The following is a 14,874-nucleotide window of genomic DNA, read 5'->3' as shown; positions in this document are numbered from 1 at the left end:
CATCAGGCCCTGTTTCTCAAATTCATTAATCCATACAATCATGCAGTCAGTGAGTATTTGTTTGCCTGTAACATATTTGAGTCTTTGCAGGTCATACAGTCTGTCACAACTCCCAACTCCGGAAAGCAGCCCTCGACAATATGCAAATGAATAGTTGTGGTTGTGTTCCAATACAACTTTATTTACAAAAACAGGAGGGGAGCAGTGAGCTGGATTTGGTTCATTGGCCATTGTAGTTTGCAAACCCCTGTTCTAAACAATTCCATTTTCTTCATGTCTCTGCCCCAGCACATAAATAATAGATAAATAATATAGGAAAGACCCTACTGAAAGGGAGCTAAATCATCAGTATGAGTTGTAAATGTCTGGAGGGCATTTACAGTCTTGAGGCATGCTTTCTTTCCTTGGGGAATTTTAGGCCTTACTAAACCTTCTTCCTGCATACTGAATACCAGGTACTGAGGTCAGGGCTAGCAAACAGGAACACAGTTTCTGCCCTCATGGAGCTGCTGATCTATCAAGAAGACAGAGACGAAACAAAAACTACACAGATGCATCATAGTCGTGATGAACCTTAAAAAGGAAAGATATGTTTTCCTCATCTAATCATCACTACAGCTTTAGTACTCATATCCTGTCATTATGCCCATCTTACTGATGCATCTCAAGAGGTCTAAAAATTTCCCCAAGTCACCCAGCCAGAAGGTAGGTCTCCAGTTCTGTTCGCAGTTAGAGGGGGAAGGAGTGTTTCTCAAGTTGGAGTGTGACCTGTGACAATACAGTTCCACCTTGGAGACAGTATCAGCTGCTAATTTAAACACATCACCAGAGCTGTGATTAATAAGGAGAAAACGTTTCTGCAGTGCAGGGAGCTCATTATAAATCACGTGTACTTTGAGTTTAAAATTGGAGAAACCCCAGATGGTGGACTATATAATGAATCGCCAGAGACGGAGATTGACAGGTGTGATCGTGATATTTTGTTCCTGATGTTTGGAACCCCACCCATGTGGATCACAGCACTGACCCACTCCAGGTCAGAGGGTGATTGCTTTTTTCCAAGCTGTGGATAACATGAGAATCCATTTATGTTTATTCCGTGAGTATGTATTGAGCACCAAAGGGTGCTGGGCACGGCTAGCTCTGCAAGAATACAGTGAAGAGTGGGGAGAAGATCCCTGCTCCCAGGGGATTCATTCAGCTACAAACTTACATACGACCTTAATAAGTCAGGGTGGGTAGTTTAAAAAAGGGTCAAGTGCAATAGTGAGTGGTTGGCCAGAAGACAACTAACTTTGCTGCTTTAGAAGGAGTGTTCAGGATAGACACTGCTGAGGAGGTGATATCTACACAAGGACTTTAACAAACAGAAGAAGTCAGGCATGCAAAGGGGAGAGTTTTCCAAGGCCTGCTGGAATGAGCTTGTTGTGTTTGGGGAGAGGGGGAGGAATATAAGCACAGCTGAAGCAGAGTTAAGAGAGGAGGAGTGTTTAGTTGATGATCTTGGAGACAGAGAAGGGAGCCAAGTCACGTAGGGCCTTAAGGTCTGCATAAGGACTTTGGATTTTGCCAGTAATGAAAGTAACCACAGAACTCCCCTTTTTAGAGGCAAGTACACAATCATTGTGCATCTTTGGTCAACATTGGCCTTTCTGTTCATGCCCTGCATGCAAGAAGACCCTGGAGGAAAATCTGGGTTAATGAATCAGAAGAGAGGCATTTCTCCTCTTTAGAGTGAGCAGGTAGTATTTCCAGTCCCACCCACACATACTCCAGGGGAATGAATAGCTTACATTTAGGTAAAACTGATAGTAGATGCTGGGCTTGTGCAACAGGGCCCTCCTGCTCTGATCAAGCTCTTTTCTTTTTCAAGGGGGTGCCTCAGGGTATCCCGAGCTTTCCCAGGATGCAGAAGCCTGATACCAGAAGGCAGTACACCTCCCAACAGAATAGAAGCTGCTCCTCTTGGAGGTCACCTCCTCACGGAAATAGGAATCTGTTCACAAGCAGGATGCTCTCAAAAACACTGCACTTCTGGGCTTATGAAAGACAGGTTCGGGAGAACAGCATGCTGGCAAATTAATAGTATTTGCTAAGTTATTTATGCTGACCCTAATTCTACTCAAGAGCTAGGGTAGAAAACCCTGCGAAGATCATTGTGTCCACCTTTTTGTTTCTAGACGTGAGTTTGAAGATGTTTTCTTTCCTTACTAGAGTTCATCCACTCAAACCACTCATTCATCATCTTAGGTTGTTATCCTCTCTTCTCTGCTTTCATAGTGGGGTGGCTCTGGAAGTGATTAAGCTATTGTAAATCAGCTTTTGTGATTTGTATGTCAGAGATAAGCAGCAGAGTAAGCAAGCGATTGGAGGGCCCAACTGCTATTGCCCTGACAGTTATCCCAGGAATAAAATTGAAACAGAAAATTACTGGAGTTTATGATATTTGGCAGATTAATTTCTTTATAGGAATATCCAATGTTAAAATTCGACCCTTTAACAAACATTGTTTTATTTTTATTTATTTATTTACTTGTTTATTTTTTTGGAGACAGGGGCTCGCTCTGTTGCCCAGGCTGTAGTACAGTTGCATGATCTCGGCTCACTGCAGCCTCGACCTCCTGGGCTCAGGTGATACTCCCACCTCAGTCTTCTGAGTAGCTAGGACTGCAGGCATGCACCACCACGCCCAGCTAATTTTTGTATTTCTAGTGGAGATAGGGTTTTACCATGTTGCCCAGGTTTTTCTCCAACTCCTGAGCTCAAAACAAACCGTCCTCCTTGGCCTCCCAAAGTGCTGGGATTATAGGCATGAGCCACCACACCTGGCCAGACGTTGCTTTACTTTTACTCCATTTTATTGAGATATAACTTACACAAAATAAAGCAAACAAATATTAAAACTACACCTCAGTGAATTTTTACACATGTGTATTGTTTTACAGTCACCATCCAGATTTAGCTATAGTACAACTGCAGTGCCCTAGCAGCTTTCTTCATACCGCCTCCCACTGCCCTGACCTGTATCACTATAGATAGCCTCAGCCTGTTCTTGAACTTCATATAACGGAATCATACAGCACATATTCTTTTTGCATGTTCAAGCATTTTCTACGAGATACATCCATGTTCTTGGGTGTAGTTATTCGTTCTCATTATTGTGTAATATTCCATCATATCAGGGTTTCTCAATTGTGAGACTGTTGACAGTTTGGTTTGGAAAATTCTGTATGGGGGCAAGGAAGCCATCCTGCACATTGTAGGATGTTTAGCAACATCTCCGGCCTCTAGCTACTAGATGCCAGTAGAATCCCATCCTAATAGTGACAACCAAAAATGTGTCCAGATGTTTCCAAATTTCCTTCAGAATTAAAAACCATCATATCACATGAATATATTCCAATGTTAAAGAAACTTTTTATTTGGAAATAATTTCAGACTTACAAAAAAGTTACAAAAATAGAACAAACAACACCTATAATGTACTCTTTACGTAGATTGATCCATTGTCAACCTTTTGCCACATTTGTTCTTTCATGTTCACACGCATGCACACACGCACACACACATGCACACATTTTATTTATAAACCATTTGAGAGCAGATTGCATCCATCTGGGCCATTTACTGCCATATCCTTCTATACATATTTCCCAAGAATAAAGATCTTCTCCCACATTATCACCATTATTCATTGACCACAGTAAACTTAGCATAATACTTCTATCTATTGCCCATGTTCCTTTTTTTTTTTTTCAGCTGACCAAAAATTTTCCTTTATAGCAGCAGTCCCCAACCTTTTTGGCACCAGGGACCAGTTTTGTGGAAGACAATTTTTCTACAGACTGGGGTCAGGGGGTGGGGATGGCTTTGGGATGGTTCAAGTGTATTATATTTATTGTGTACCTTATTTCTATTATTATTACATTGTAATATATAATGAAATAATTACACAACTCACTATAATGTAGAATCAGTGGGAAACCTGAGCTTGTTTTCCTGCAACTAGACGTTCCCGTCTAGGAGTGATGGGAGACAGTTATGGATCATCAGGCATGAGATTCTCATAAGGAGCACACAACCTAGATCCTGCATGAGCAGTTCACAATAGGGTTTACGCTCCTATGAGAATCTAATGCTGCTGCTGATCTGTCAGGAGGCAGAGGTCAGGCGGTAATTGGAGCAATGGGGAGTGGCTGTACATACAGATGAAGCTTCCCTTACCGACCACTCACCTCCTGCTGTGTGGCCTGGTTCCTAACCGGTCTATAGCCTGGGGTCTGGGAACCCCTGCTTTACAGCATTTATTTTCCCTACTGAGCAGGTTCCAGTCCAGGATCAGGTATTATATGTAATTGCCATGTTTCCTTTGTACCCTTTAATCTAGAACATTCTCTCAGCCTTGGCTGGTCTTAAGACTACAGTCCCTTTTTTCATAACAAATGTCCCTCCTTTTTGGGATCTGTCTAATGTTTCCTCCTGAATACATTCAGGAAATGCATTCTTGACTGGAATACTACATAAACGATAGTGTGCCCTTCTCAGTACATCTCAACTGGAGGCATACAGGGTGCAGTTGCATCTCACCAGGGATGTTAAGTTTGAACTTCAGGTCAAGGTGTTGTCTGATTTTACCACTGTTTAGTTACTAATTCTTCCCTTGCAACTAATAAGCAATGTGTAGGGAAACACTTTAAAACAATGCTCTCTCCCATCAAATTTTACCCCCTAAATGTAGCACACTTTTTGATTCTTGTGTGAAGCACTCTACCGCCAATGGTTATAAAATGATTTTCCAAATCTAGCACCCCCTTCCTCCTTGTGAACTTACTCTACTGACAGCGGTTGGCATTCCACCATACATAGAGCCTTCTCTTTTCCCCCATTTATTTATTTATTTATTTATTTATTTATGTTTTTATTTATCTGTTATCAGTATGGACTTGTGAATTCCTATTTGTTTCAGTGGTTTATAAATCATTACTTCCCTTAAATATTTTAATGCTCAAATTGGTCAGATTTGGCCAGTGGGGTTCCCTTCAAGATAGGCCCTGTGTTCTTCTGACAAACCCCCACCATATCTTATTTTTAATACTTTCCTACTTTATGGCATAACAAGATCCTGCTTCTTTTAATTTCCTTGCCTTTATCCTGGTATTGGCCATTTTTCTGAAGAGACTGGATTCCTTTTAGTGGGGAATGGTAGAAAAGACCACAATATATTTATCCATTTTCCTGATAATTGACATTTCAGTTGTTTCCATTTCTGGGCTATTACAAGAAAGCTTTTCTGAATACCCTTGTCCATTTCTTGGACCTTCTTACTAACTCCTGTTTACTCTATAACCAAGAGTGAAGACGGAGAATTGGGGAGTTTCTACTCTTGGTCATACACCCAACAGAAATTCGTAAGTCCACAAAAAATGGGCAAGGATATTCAGAGCGGCTTTATTCATAATTCATATATGTGTCTGTGTATTTAGCTTTAGTAAATATTGCCAAGTAATTTTGCAAAGTGCTCATAACACTGTTTTAGGTTTTGTCACAGAAGAGGAAGCTGGAGGCCTCAGTAGAAGACAGGAATAATCAGTGGCAGGGGCGATAATGGGCCATTGCAATCCAAAGGCATGTTGTCTATGACCAGAAATGGCTGATCCTTGCAACATATAATGAGTGGAAAATGCTGAGACTTTGCCACCTGGCCCATTCTTAAACATCTCCTGAGAGAGCTCTGCTTGAAGATGAGCAAAATGAAAGTTACTGGAGTCAGTATCTCCCACCACCTTCAAAATGGTTTTCATCTGAGGGATGCCAGGAGCTCATTTGACAGCACTTAGGAAATGGAGGTCCATTGCTGGGGCACCTGCTGTTAGAGAGCATCAGACCCACTGCTTTACTTTTAAAAGTCCCTACCCATGTGACAGAGAGGTCCCCTGGGGTCCCACCCACATCTTCTGGCTGCTAGGGACCCATTTACAACCTTGGAGCATTCACTGAATGGTCTGAGAGAGTAAATATTTCTCTATCTATACCTAGGGAGTCACTTAGTGTCCAAGACACTTTTGATAGGGAGCCACCTGCCACTAAGGGCAGCAGGCAAAGCAGGAAACTGCTGCAGGCCAACAGAGAAGTGAACTGGCCCAGTATTGTGGAACCAGTGTTCAGTGTTGCCAGAAACAGCTTGGGCATGATCCAGCTTCTATAGCTTAAAGTTTCCTCATCCAAAATATCTGTCCTACAGAGCTTATAGTGCATCATTAGACTCAAAAATGTAATTAAAGTACTTTGCAAAGTGAAACTTCATATAGAGGAAGCATCATGCATAAGATACACAGTGGGCTCTTAGTAACTTTGATGAGCCTTTGGAATAACTAGCAACTGGTAAAATACATCTCTGGATGCATTTTAAGCAAGTGCCCCGTCTAAGTAGATAGTGACCTGCTGTGAAGTGGGGAGAACCCTCTCACGGGGCACATGTGCCCCCTGAGAGGGTCTTTGTGCAGTACACAAGTGCACAATGGTATGTAATGACCCTATATAGATGACCAGCGGTGACAGTAATCTTATCGCTGCACATCTGTATTAATCTCTGTGGTCCCCTCTTCTCTCCCCCAGGCCTCTCTGCTGATGGTGGTGCCAAGCGCCAGGAGCACCTATCCCGATTTTCCATGCCTGACCTCAGCAAAGACTCTGGAATGAATGTGTCTGAGAAGCTGAGCAACATGGGCACTCTTAACTCGTCCATGCAGTTCCGGAGCGCAGAGTCAGTTCGCAGCCTGCTCTCCGCCCAGCAGTACCAGGAGATGGAGGGAAACCTCCACCAGCTCAGCAACCCCATTGGCTACAGAGACCTGCAGTCCCACGGAAGGATGCATCAGAGCTTTGATTTTGATGGAGGGATGGCGGGCAGCAAGCTGCCAGGGCAGGAGGGCGTGAGGATCCAGCCCATGAGCGAACGCACCCGGAGAAGAGCTACTTCGCGTGACGACAACCGCCGCTTCCGACCTCACAGGTCCAGGCGTTCCCGACGCTCTCGCTCCGACAACGCCCTCCACCTGGCCAGCGAACGCGAGGCCATCTCTCGGTTAAAAGATAGGCCCCCTCTGAGAGCCAGGGAGGACTATGACCAATTCATGCGCCAGCGGAGCTTCCAGGAGAGCATGGGGCATGGGTCCCGGAGGGACCTGTACGGCCAGTGCCCTAGGACTGTGTCGGACCTGGCTTTGCAGAATGCCTTTGGGGACCGATGGGGACCCTACTTCGCGGAGTATGATTGGTGTTCCACCTGCTCCTCCTCTTCAGAGTCTGACAACGAGGGCTATTTCCTAGGAGAACCCATCCCCCAGCCAGCGCGCCTGCGATACGTCACGAGCGATGAGCTACTGCACAAATACAGCTCCTACGGCCTCCCCAAATCTTCCACCTTAGGTGGCAGAGGACAGTTGCACAGCAGGAAAAGACAGAAGAGCAAAAACTGTATCATTTCTTAATATGATTAGGATCAGGGAATGGGAGAAGATGGGAGCTAAGAATGTAAATTCAGAAACTTGCACTGTTTTAAATGTTAAAGCGCTTTTAGGGGTGGCTTATGGGGGAGAAAAGGGAAAATGCTGTCAGTAGATGGAGGCAAGGTTACAGATTGACTCAATAGGTAGTCACAGTTCTTGGCATGTTGAATATTATTTGCACATTTCACTTTGGAAACACAGTAGACTCTATTGAGGCCAGGGTTGGTCACTTCCTTCCCATCAGTTCTGTGTTGAGTTGCCATCTCGCAAGATGGCAAATTGTTTCCTGCTCGCTTTTATCCTCTCTGGTTCTCTTACTTTTAGGACCCTTTTTTCAGTAAGTAATTTGTTTATTAGCCAGGACCCAAGACTAAGTTATTTACATGTCCATTGTAAATGCAATGTAAATGAGAGTTCTGATAAAATATTTTTGTATTTTGTAATATCAAAGGAATTTCTATATCGTAGGACTCAGTGGGGACTTGCATGCACATCCACCATTGTCTTTGAGTAGTATTAAAAGGTGGCCCGGTACCACCTTTTTTTTTTTTTTTTTTTTCTATACAAATTTGTTACATGTCAGTGAGACCTTTTTCAAAGGAATATATTCAATTTGGCTTTTTGTGGCTGAAAAAAAATAACTATTAGACCCAAAGCATTTTATGCTCCATTCCATCTTAAGGAGCCATCCTTAAGTCTGCTCCCACCCTCAGTAGAATTTATTTTCTACAAAGTGGTAGTAATTTTTTTTAAATTGCAAATGTAATTTTTGCCAATTAGAGAAACCAACCAGTGTCAGTAAAATTCTGTGAGAAATGCCATCCCTGCTGGGAATGTTGAAGTTACTTAATGTTGATGTATCCCTTGGGGAAAGTGAAAGTGACTGTGAGTGGTGCTGTTGTGTGATGTCAGCATGACGTTGTTTTGAATGTGGCATTATGTTCTGGTGCTCATGTTTCCTGGATTGTATTATCTGCTTTCCTTTACCAAGGCAGACAGAGCTGCTGCCTTAGCCTGACAACCGGTTGTCCTCAAAGCAAATGAACTTAAGCATTTGGGATTGAGGGACAGAAGGATTCTGAGGGGGCTCTGGGAGGGACGGTGTGTGACATGTCATGCCTGGAGAAGGAACAAGGCTATTTGAAAACAGAAAGCAGGTCAAGGGTAGAAGTTAAAGGAGAATCTGAAGGCAGGTCAGGGAAAAGAAGAACTGGAAATGAAACAGAGGACAGGTGACAACCACGTCTCGAAGAGCTCCCAGAGGTTGTAGAAAGAATCCAGTGTAACCAGCTCAGTAACCAGAGTATCTGGGTTACTCAGGAAGGTTGGGCTACTGAGATTTCAGTGGTGCAGTGACTTTGAAAAACAGGCTTTGTCGGGAGGGGATTTCCATTTTGAACTTTGAGGACCGTTGGTCAGAAATTGGGCTCAAAAGTGAGTTTGCTTAATGAAGACATTTAACGGTTGTGCTGTTTATAGTAAAATAAAACTCCCTACCTTGCTTCAGTTAAAAATGAAGCGCTTGGTTTCTTCCATCCTCCTCCTCCCCTTAATGGATTGTGGCAGTTGAAATAATCCATTGGAGGACCCACCTGTAGTGAGATGTACTGTCAGTGTAGTGCCCGGTGTATCACAGTGGCCATCTGCCATGGTGAGGTGAGCGTGATCTCTTTTCAGTATAGTAGTAAACATTTTCTAGTATTTTTTATGGAGAGAATGTCAAAAGCAGTATTTCAGACCCCGTCCCAGATGGGTCTGAGGAAAGGAAGGCTGTAAAGGACATGGTAATGGCACTCCATTCGGGATGTATTAAAATAATTTGCTTTTCAGGTATTAATATGACATTTGTCATTGTCACTGATTTTTTTAAAAAAGCAATGCACATGTTGGTTGTGGCTGTTTTCCGCATGCTATCTTCATATCTAAATGCTTCATTAATTATCCGAGCCTCCGGAGAATTAACTCTATTACGTTTGTATAGTAAGTTTGTAAACTGCTTGGCAAACTGATTAAGAAATAATTTGCAACACCGTGCTACTAAAGTAGCAGGTTTCTGGTAGAAATTGTGCGGGTCCAATTTGGAGTTTTAAGTTCCTTGATTGATGAAACTAAAAAGGCAATTTTGGAAAAAGAAAAGAGAAGGGGAAAAGTAGATCACTTATCTTAGCAAACAGTTGAAAATATGTCTGTCCTCTGTGGCCCCAAATCCAGTGAAAGAAATTCTCCCAGTAAAAGTTGCTTCCTAACTCTGTTTTTCTCAGAATACCTCTTACGTTTCTCAAAGAAAGCTTCAACTACCATCAGCAGAAAGAAGGTGGCCTAAAAACTGACACATGGCCAGTGCCCAGAGGGGTCTAGAGGCATAAGTCTAGATGCCCAGAGAGCATCCAGGGACTGAACTGCTCAAAGCTTGAGATGAAATGACATACAAGCTTCAGGGTAAAACTGTCTACTAGCAAGATTACCTCCCTCTATTCTACCATTGCAGATTTCTTCTTACCCCAAATGCAACCTTACAGAGAATGCTGAATGCGGAAGGCCAGTTCCTTGCGATGATGGCAGAACCTCCAAGTGAATGCCCTGTTGAGGAAAAGGACATCATTGTATTTGGAATTCCACCTGCTAGTGATAGCTCACACATCACATCCCAGAATCCCATTCCCAGTGCATTCTTCCCTGAGGCAAGAACTTAAGGTCCTCACCTAATTCCTCCATCAAAACCATTAACTCTTATTGGACAAGCTCCTCCTGTGAGTGGGGCCTGTACTCATTTCCTCTTAGATCATAATTCCATCTTCAACAGACTGGTTTCCAGAAGAGTAATCTTTTTCCAGTGTTCTGTCTTCTCCAATGCCCTGGTGGTTATTTTTCCACCTCTCCTAATATTGATCTTCTTGTCTTGCGGTTAGAACTGCAGCTTCGGAGTTCAGTTCATTTCCTATTGCTGCTCAATTCAGTAGCAACATAGCTGGCTTGTTCCCAGGCCCAGGAAATATAAGTCATTGACAGTTTCCTGAGAGGCTCTGCCCATCCATACCACCCTTGGTACTGTGAAAAGACTTCTTAGCAGCCAGGTGGCATTGAGGATGGTATTCAGGGCACTTTCCATCTGTCATATAGTTGTAGGATCTCTACCAAGTGTGAAGGTAAATGAGGTAAGGGAGATCAGAACCATGCTTGCTGGTTTTTCATACGTCCAAGGGAGAAGTCCTGGTGTGGGTTGTTTGACCCCTTCTTTCCACTTTCACCTTTTATTTTTTATTCCTTTCTTTCTACCCCCAACCAGCTGAGCAATTTTGTGTTTCTAACACAGGACCTGGGAGTAGTGCTTTCTAATCCTCATTTCCTGTAGGATGCTCCTGCACTATAACAAGATTATGTTTTCTTCCTTCTTCGGCAGCTTTCTGCTTCTTGGGTACTACTAGCTATTGTTGAGTTCAGATGGGGCCTGTGATGACATATACGTGGCATGTGCTCTGCGCTCCCTGCAAGCTAAGCAGATACAACTAATGCATCACTGTATACTCTCGCTGAGAATGTGGATGCAGCCTCACAGATCTTTGCAACACTCCAACCAGCCAGGACCAGTTGATCAGAACTGATCTTATTAGTCTGCTAACAAATCTTATTTGTGAACTGATTCGTATCTGTCTTTCCACCCTTGGTTCTCTTGCCATAGAACAAAAACAGTTTAGGAAGCATAGTTAGGAACATTTAGGAACCAATATTTATAAGTAATACGGAGACTCCAGTTCACCCTCTCCTCCCCACCCCAGGTTGTGGAGGCTCAAGGAAGCTGACTTCTTAGGCTAAAGGATAAAAAATCTCTTTCACCTCCTTTGCCATTTTCATGTTCTCTGCCAATTACTATAGGCAGTCTTCATTTTGCAGAGGTGAGGTAGGACTTCATCTTATTCTTCATCTAATCCCACCTTCTAACAAAAAAACAATAATAATAACATATTTAAATTCCAAGGAGAAGTGTTCTTTGTGTATTTCTAACAGAAAACAGACGCTTAAGCCTAAGAAGGAAGATCCGTCCATGACAAAGGAAAGTGGAAAACTGAACCAGTTATCTGAATACTTCATGCCAGGACAGTTGCTGTTAGCAACTGTTTTGCACCTTCAGGGCTTTAAAATGGGCTCTGCAGACAGCATTTGCATATGCAGGACTCAGTAGCCAAGCCTCCACTGCCAGCTGTTGAAGGCAGTTTCAGATCACCACCTTTTGAGGTACATTTCTTTAAGCACAAGAGAAGTGGAAATGGCCTTTGCCTTGTCTCCAGTGGTTTGTCCCTCTGGTGCCTCAGCAGATACCAGAGCTTATTCTTATGACCATTTAGAAATAGTCCTCAAAGTTAAGATCAAGAAAAAATTGGATTCTTTTTCCATTTTCTCATAATAGTAGCCTAGTCAACACAAGACTCCCATAAAATATGACTCACTATTGGGAGCCATACTATTTTATAAGCTTACTTCCTGCTGACAAAACTAGCTTTCCTCAAGGAAATATAAAGGAGGGGAAAGTCACGTAGTGTTAGGAAAACATTTCTGTGTTTTGAATATGATGAATCCATAGGATAGAGAAAAATCTTCTTGTTCTATTCTGAGAGTTCTCTGAGATATCCCTTCACTCTGCTCAGCATTTGGCCATTGATGTTCAACAGGTCACTGACCAAGCTTTTCTAAATTTTTCAGAGGGAGTTACTTACCAATCAGGTCTGTTCTCAAACCTACCTAGCTGATTTTCATATCTTTCCATAAAGGGTCATGATTTGATCATGGACCCTGACTTAACATTCTAAGGACTATGAGTCCTCCATTTTTTTTAATTTTTTTTTTTTTTTTTTTTTTAGCAAATTAGGACTTTGACAGGTTTTCCTCTCCTAAACTCATTCTTTCCTCCACAGGATTGCTTTGCCCATCTCCTGCTTTCGTTTCAAGTGCATAAACAAAACCTCAAAGGGCCTGGGAAGGTGAGGCAGGCCAGAGTCTGTGTTCTGTGTTGAGTGTCAAGCTATTTGTTAAGAAGGTCTGCAACAGGCCTTTGGTGTGGGCTCTGCCAGAGACTGTTCTGAACACTTTGCTTGAGATCCGTGCCCTGTAAAATGGATATGATGTTTTACTGATGTCTGTAATACATTTGTAAACTTCCAATAAAATTTGAATAAAAGAAATGGTGCCATTCTTCTCCGTCCTCCCTCACTTTCCAGATCTTAGGGGTGGTCTCTGCCTTTGAGCGTTTCAACAAAGTAAAGAAGGGACACAGGTATGGAGGGATGAGTTTTACTGTGAAAGATTAACCTGATTGTTTAAATCGGGATTTCTAAACCTCAACAGTATTGACATCTTGTGCTGGTTAATTCTCGGTTGCAGAGGGCTGTCCCGTGCATTGTAGGATGTTTAGCAACATCGCTGACCTCTACTCAGTAGATGTCAGTAGCAGCCCCCAGGAACTGTGACAACTAAAAATGTCTCCCATCACAAGCATTAGGATGGCAACTGTTAACAATAATAACAATTGTGGGTGAGGATGTGGGGCAATTGGAACCCTTGTACACTGTTGGTGGGAATGTAAAATGATGCAGTGCTGTGGAAAACAGGCAGTTCTTCAAAAAATTTAAAAACAGAATTACTACCATATGCTACTTCTGGGCTATACCCAAAAGAATTGACAGCAGGGTCTCCAAAGAGGTGTTTGTACACCCATATTCATAGCAGCAGCATTCACAATATCCAAAAAGTGGGAGCAACCCAAATGTCCACAAGATGAATGTGTAAACAAGGTGTGGTGTATACATAAAATGGAATATTATTCAGCCTTAAAAAGGAAGGAAATTCTGACACATGCTACAATGTGGTTGAACCTTGAGGACATTTTGCTAAGTGAGATAAGCCAGTCACAAAAAGACAAGTGTATGATTCCATTTATCTAAGGCACCTAGAGTCAAATTCATAGAGACAGAACGTAGAAGAGTGATTGGTTGTCAGGGACTGAAGGGAGAAGGGAATGGGGAGTTATTATTTAATGGGTATAGAGTTTCATTTTGGCAAGATGAAAAGAGTTCTGGAGACGGGTTGCAGAACGATGCAGATGAACTTGATACTACTGAACTGTACACTTAAAAGTGGTTAAGATGGTAAATGTTATATTATGTTTATTTAACCACAATTAAAAATGTCTCCACACATTGCCAATGTCTCCTGAGGGCAAAATTGCCCCTTGTTGAGAACCACTGGTTTCAGTGCATTGCCTTCATAGAATCTTTGTTCCTTGAGGATTCTTGAAACCGATTCCTACCCAGGCCACACACTTAATTTTCAGTTATTAGCAAGAATTGAAACCAGGAGATGACCCAAAAATATTTGTGTTTGCTTTTAAGCAAATAATAAGTGGTCTGTCTGGAGAATTACATCCACGTCTGTGTTCTGGTTAGGGTGGCATTAACGTTGACTGGGAGCCAGGACCAAGGCAGCATGTAAATTCAATTTCCCGATGTCTCATCCATAACATTAGGGAGTTGCTAGATGCTACAATATCATCTATGCATTCATTCAACAAATATTTATGAAAGACTTCCTCTATGCCAGGAACTGTTCTAGGTGTTTAGAATATAACAACGTGTAAAACAAACAAAAATCTCTACCTTAAAGGAGCTTACAAACTTTACTTTCAACAAGGCAAGACATCGGGAACAGTTGTCTTACCCACGGTAACTAATCACGAGGTCTTGGGAGTGGCAGACAATAAGAGTTGTTTCATTCTAAGACATTCTAAGAGCTTTTGAACAAAAACTTGAGCTGGAAATGGCAATTGTGCCTGTTCTGCTTACAGACCTCTGTAGAGCATGGCCTGCAGGCAACCATGATTTTTAACATAGAGCCTCCCTCTTTCTCCTCTTCAGCCAAAATGATTGTAGTCAAGTATAGCACCTAACCAGCAATCCTATAAGCATGATAAACCGGACTAATAAGATTCCCTCTCTCAAGAATATAGGCCAGGCACAGTGGTTCATGTCTATAATCCCAGTACTTTTGGGAGGCTGAGGTGGGAGGATCACTTGAGGCCAGGAGTTCAAGACCAGCCTGGGCAACACAGCAAGACCCCCTCCACCCCCGTCTCTATGGGAAAAAAACGAAAACAAAAACCAGTAGCTGGGCATAGTGGTGCAAATCTTTAGTCCCAGGTGCTAAGGAGGCTGAGGCAGGAAGATCACTTGAGGCTGCAATGACTTATGACTGTGCCACTGCACTCCAGTTTGGGTGACACAGCGAGAGACCTTGTCTCTGATAAGATTAAATAAGATTATAAACTAAGAAATTCTGAGAGAATGAGGCAGCTGACAGTGGCAGTGGAAGCTAAGAG

At 42.6% G+C, this 14,874-nt stretch overlaps 1 protein-coding gene across 6 annotated transcripts in view; it reads left to right on the top strand.

The window, feature by feature from the left end:
- The window catches only part of PRICKLE2 (prickle planar cell polarity protein 2), a 353,291-nt gene extending 340,606 nt beyond the window's left edge, over nt 1-12,685 (top strand). For 4 of the 6 annotated variants that reach the window (XM_005547533.5, XM_015446153.4, XM_065538703.2 and 1 more), the window contains one exon: nt 6,616-7,948. In XM_005547533.5, coding sequence (XP_005547590.3) covers nt 6,616-7,490 — 875 coding nt within the window. In that variant the 3' untranslated portion in view covers nt 7,491-7,948. Of the gene's footprint in view, nt 1-6,615 lie in introns of all 6 variants that reach the window. The other 2 variants (XM_065538699.1, XM_065538702.1) reach the window with 1 other exon arrangement.
- Nucleotides 12,686-14,874: the final 2,189 nt, after the last annotated feature.

This window comes from Macaca fascicularis, chromosome 2, assembly GCF_037993035.2.
Source record: "Macaca fascicularis isolate 582-1 chromosome 2, T2T-MFA8v1.1".
In the NCBI taxonomy this organism is placed as follows: Eukaryota; Metazoa; Chordata; class Mammalia; order Primates; family Cercopithecidae; genus Macaca; species Macaca fascicularis.
Note: the sequence above shows the minus strand (reverse complement) of the source record. Positions and strands in the feature narration are given on the sequence as shown.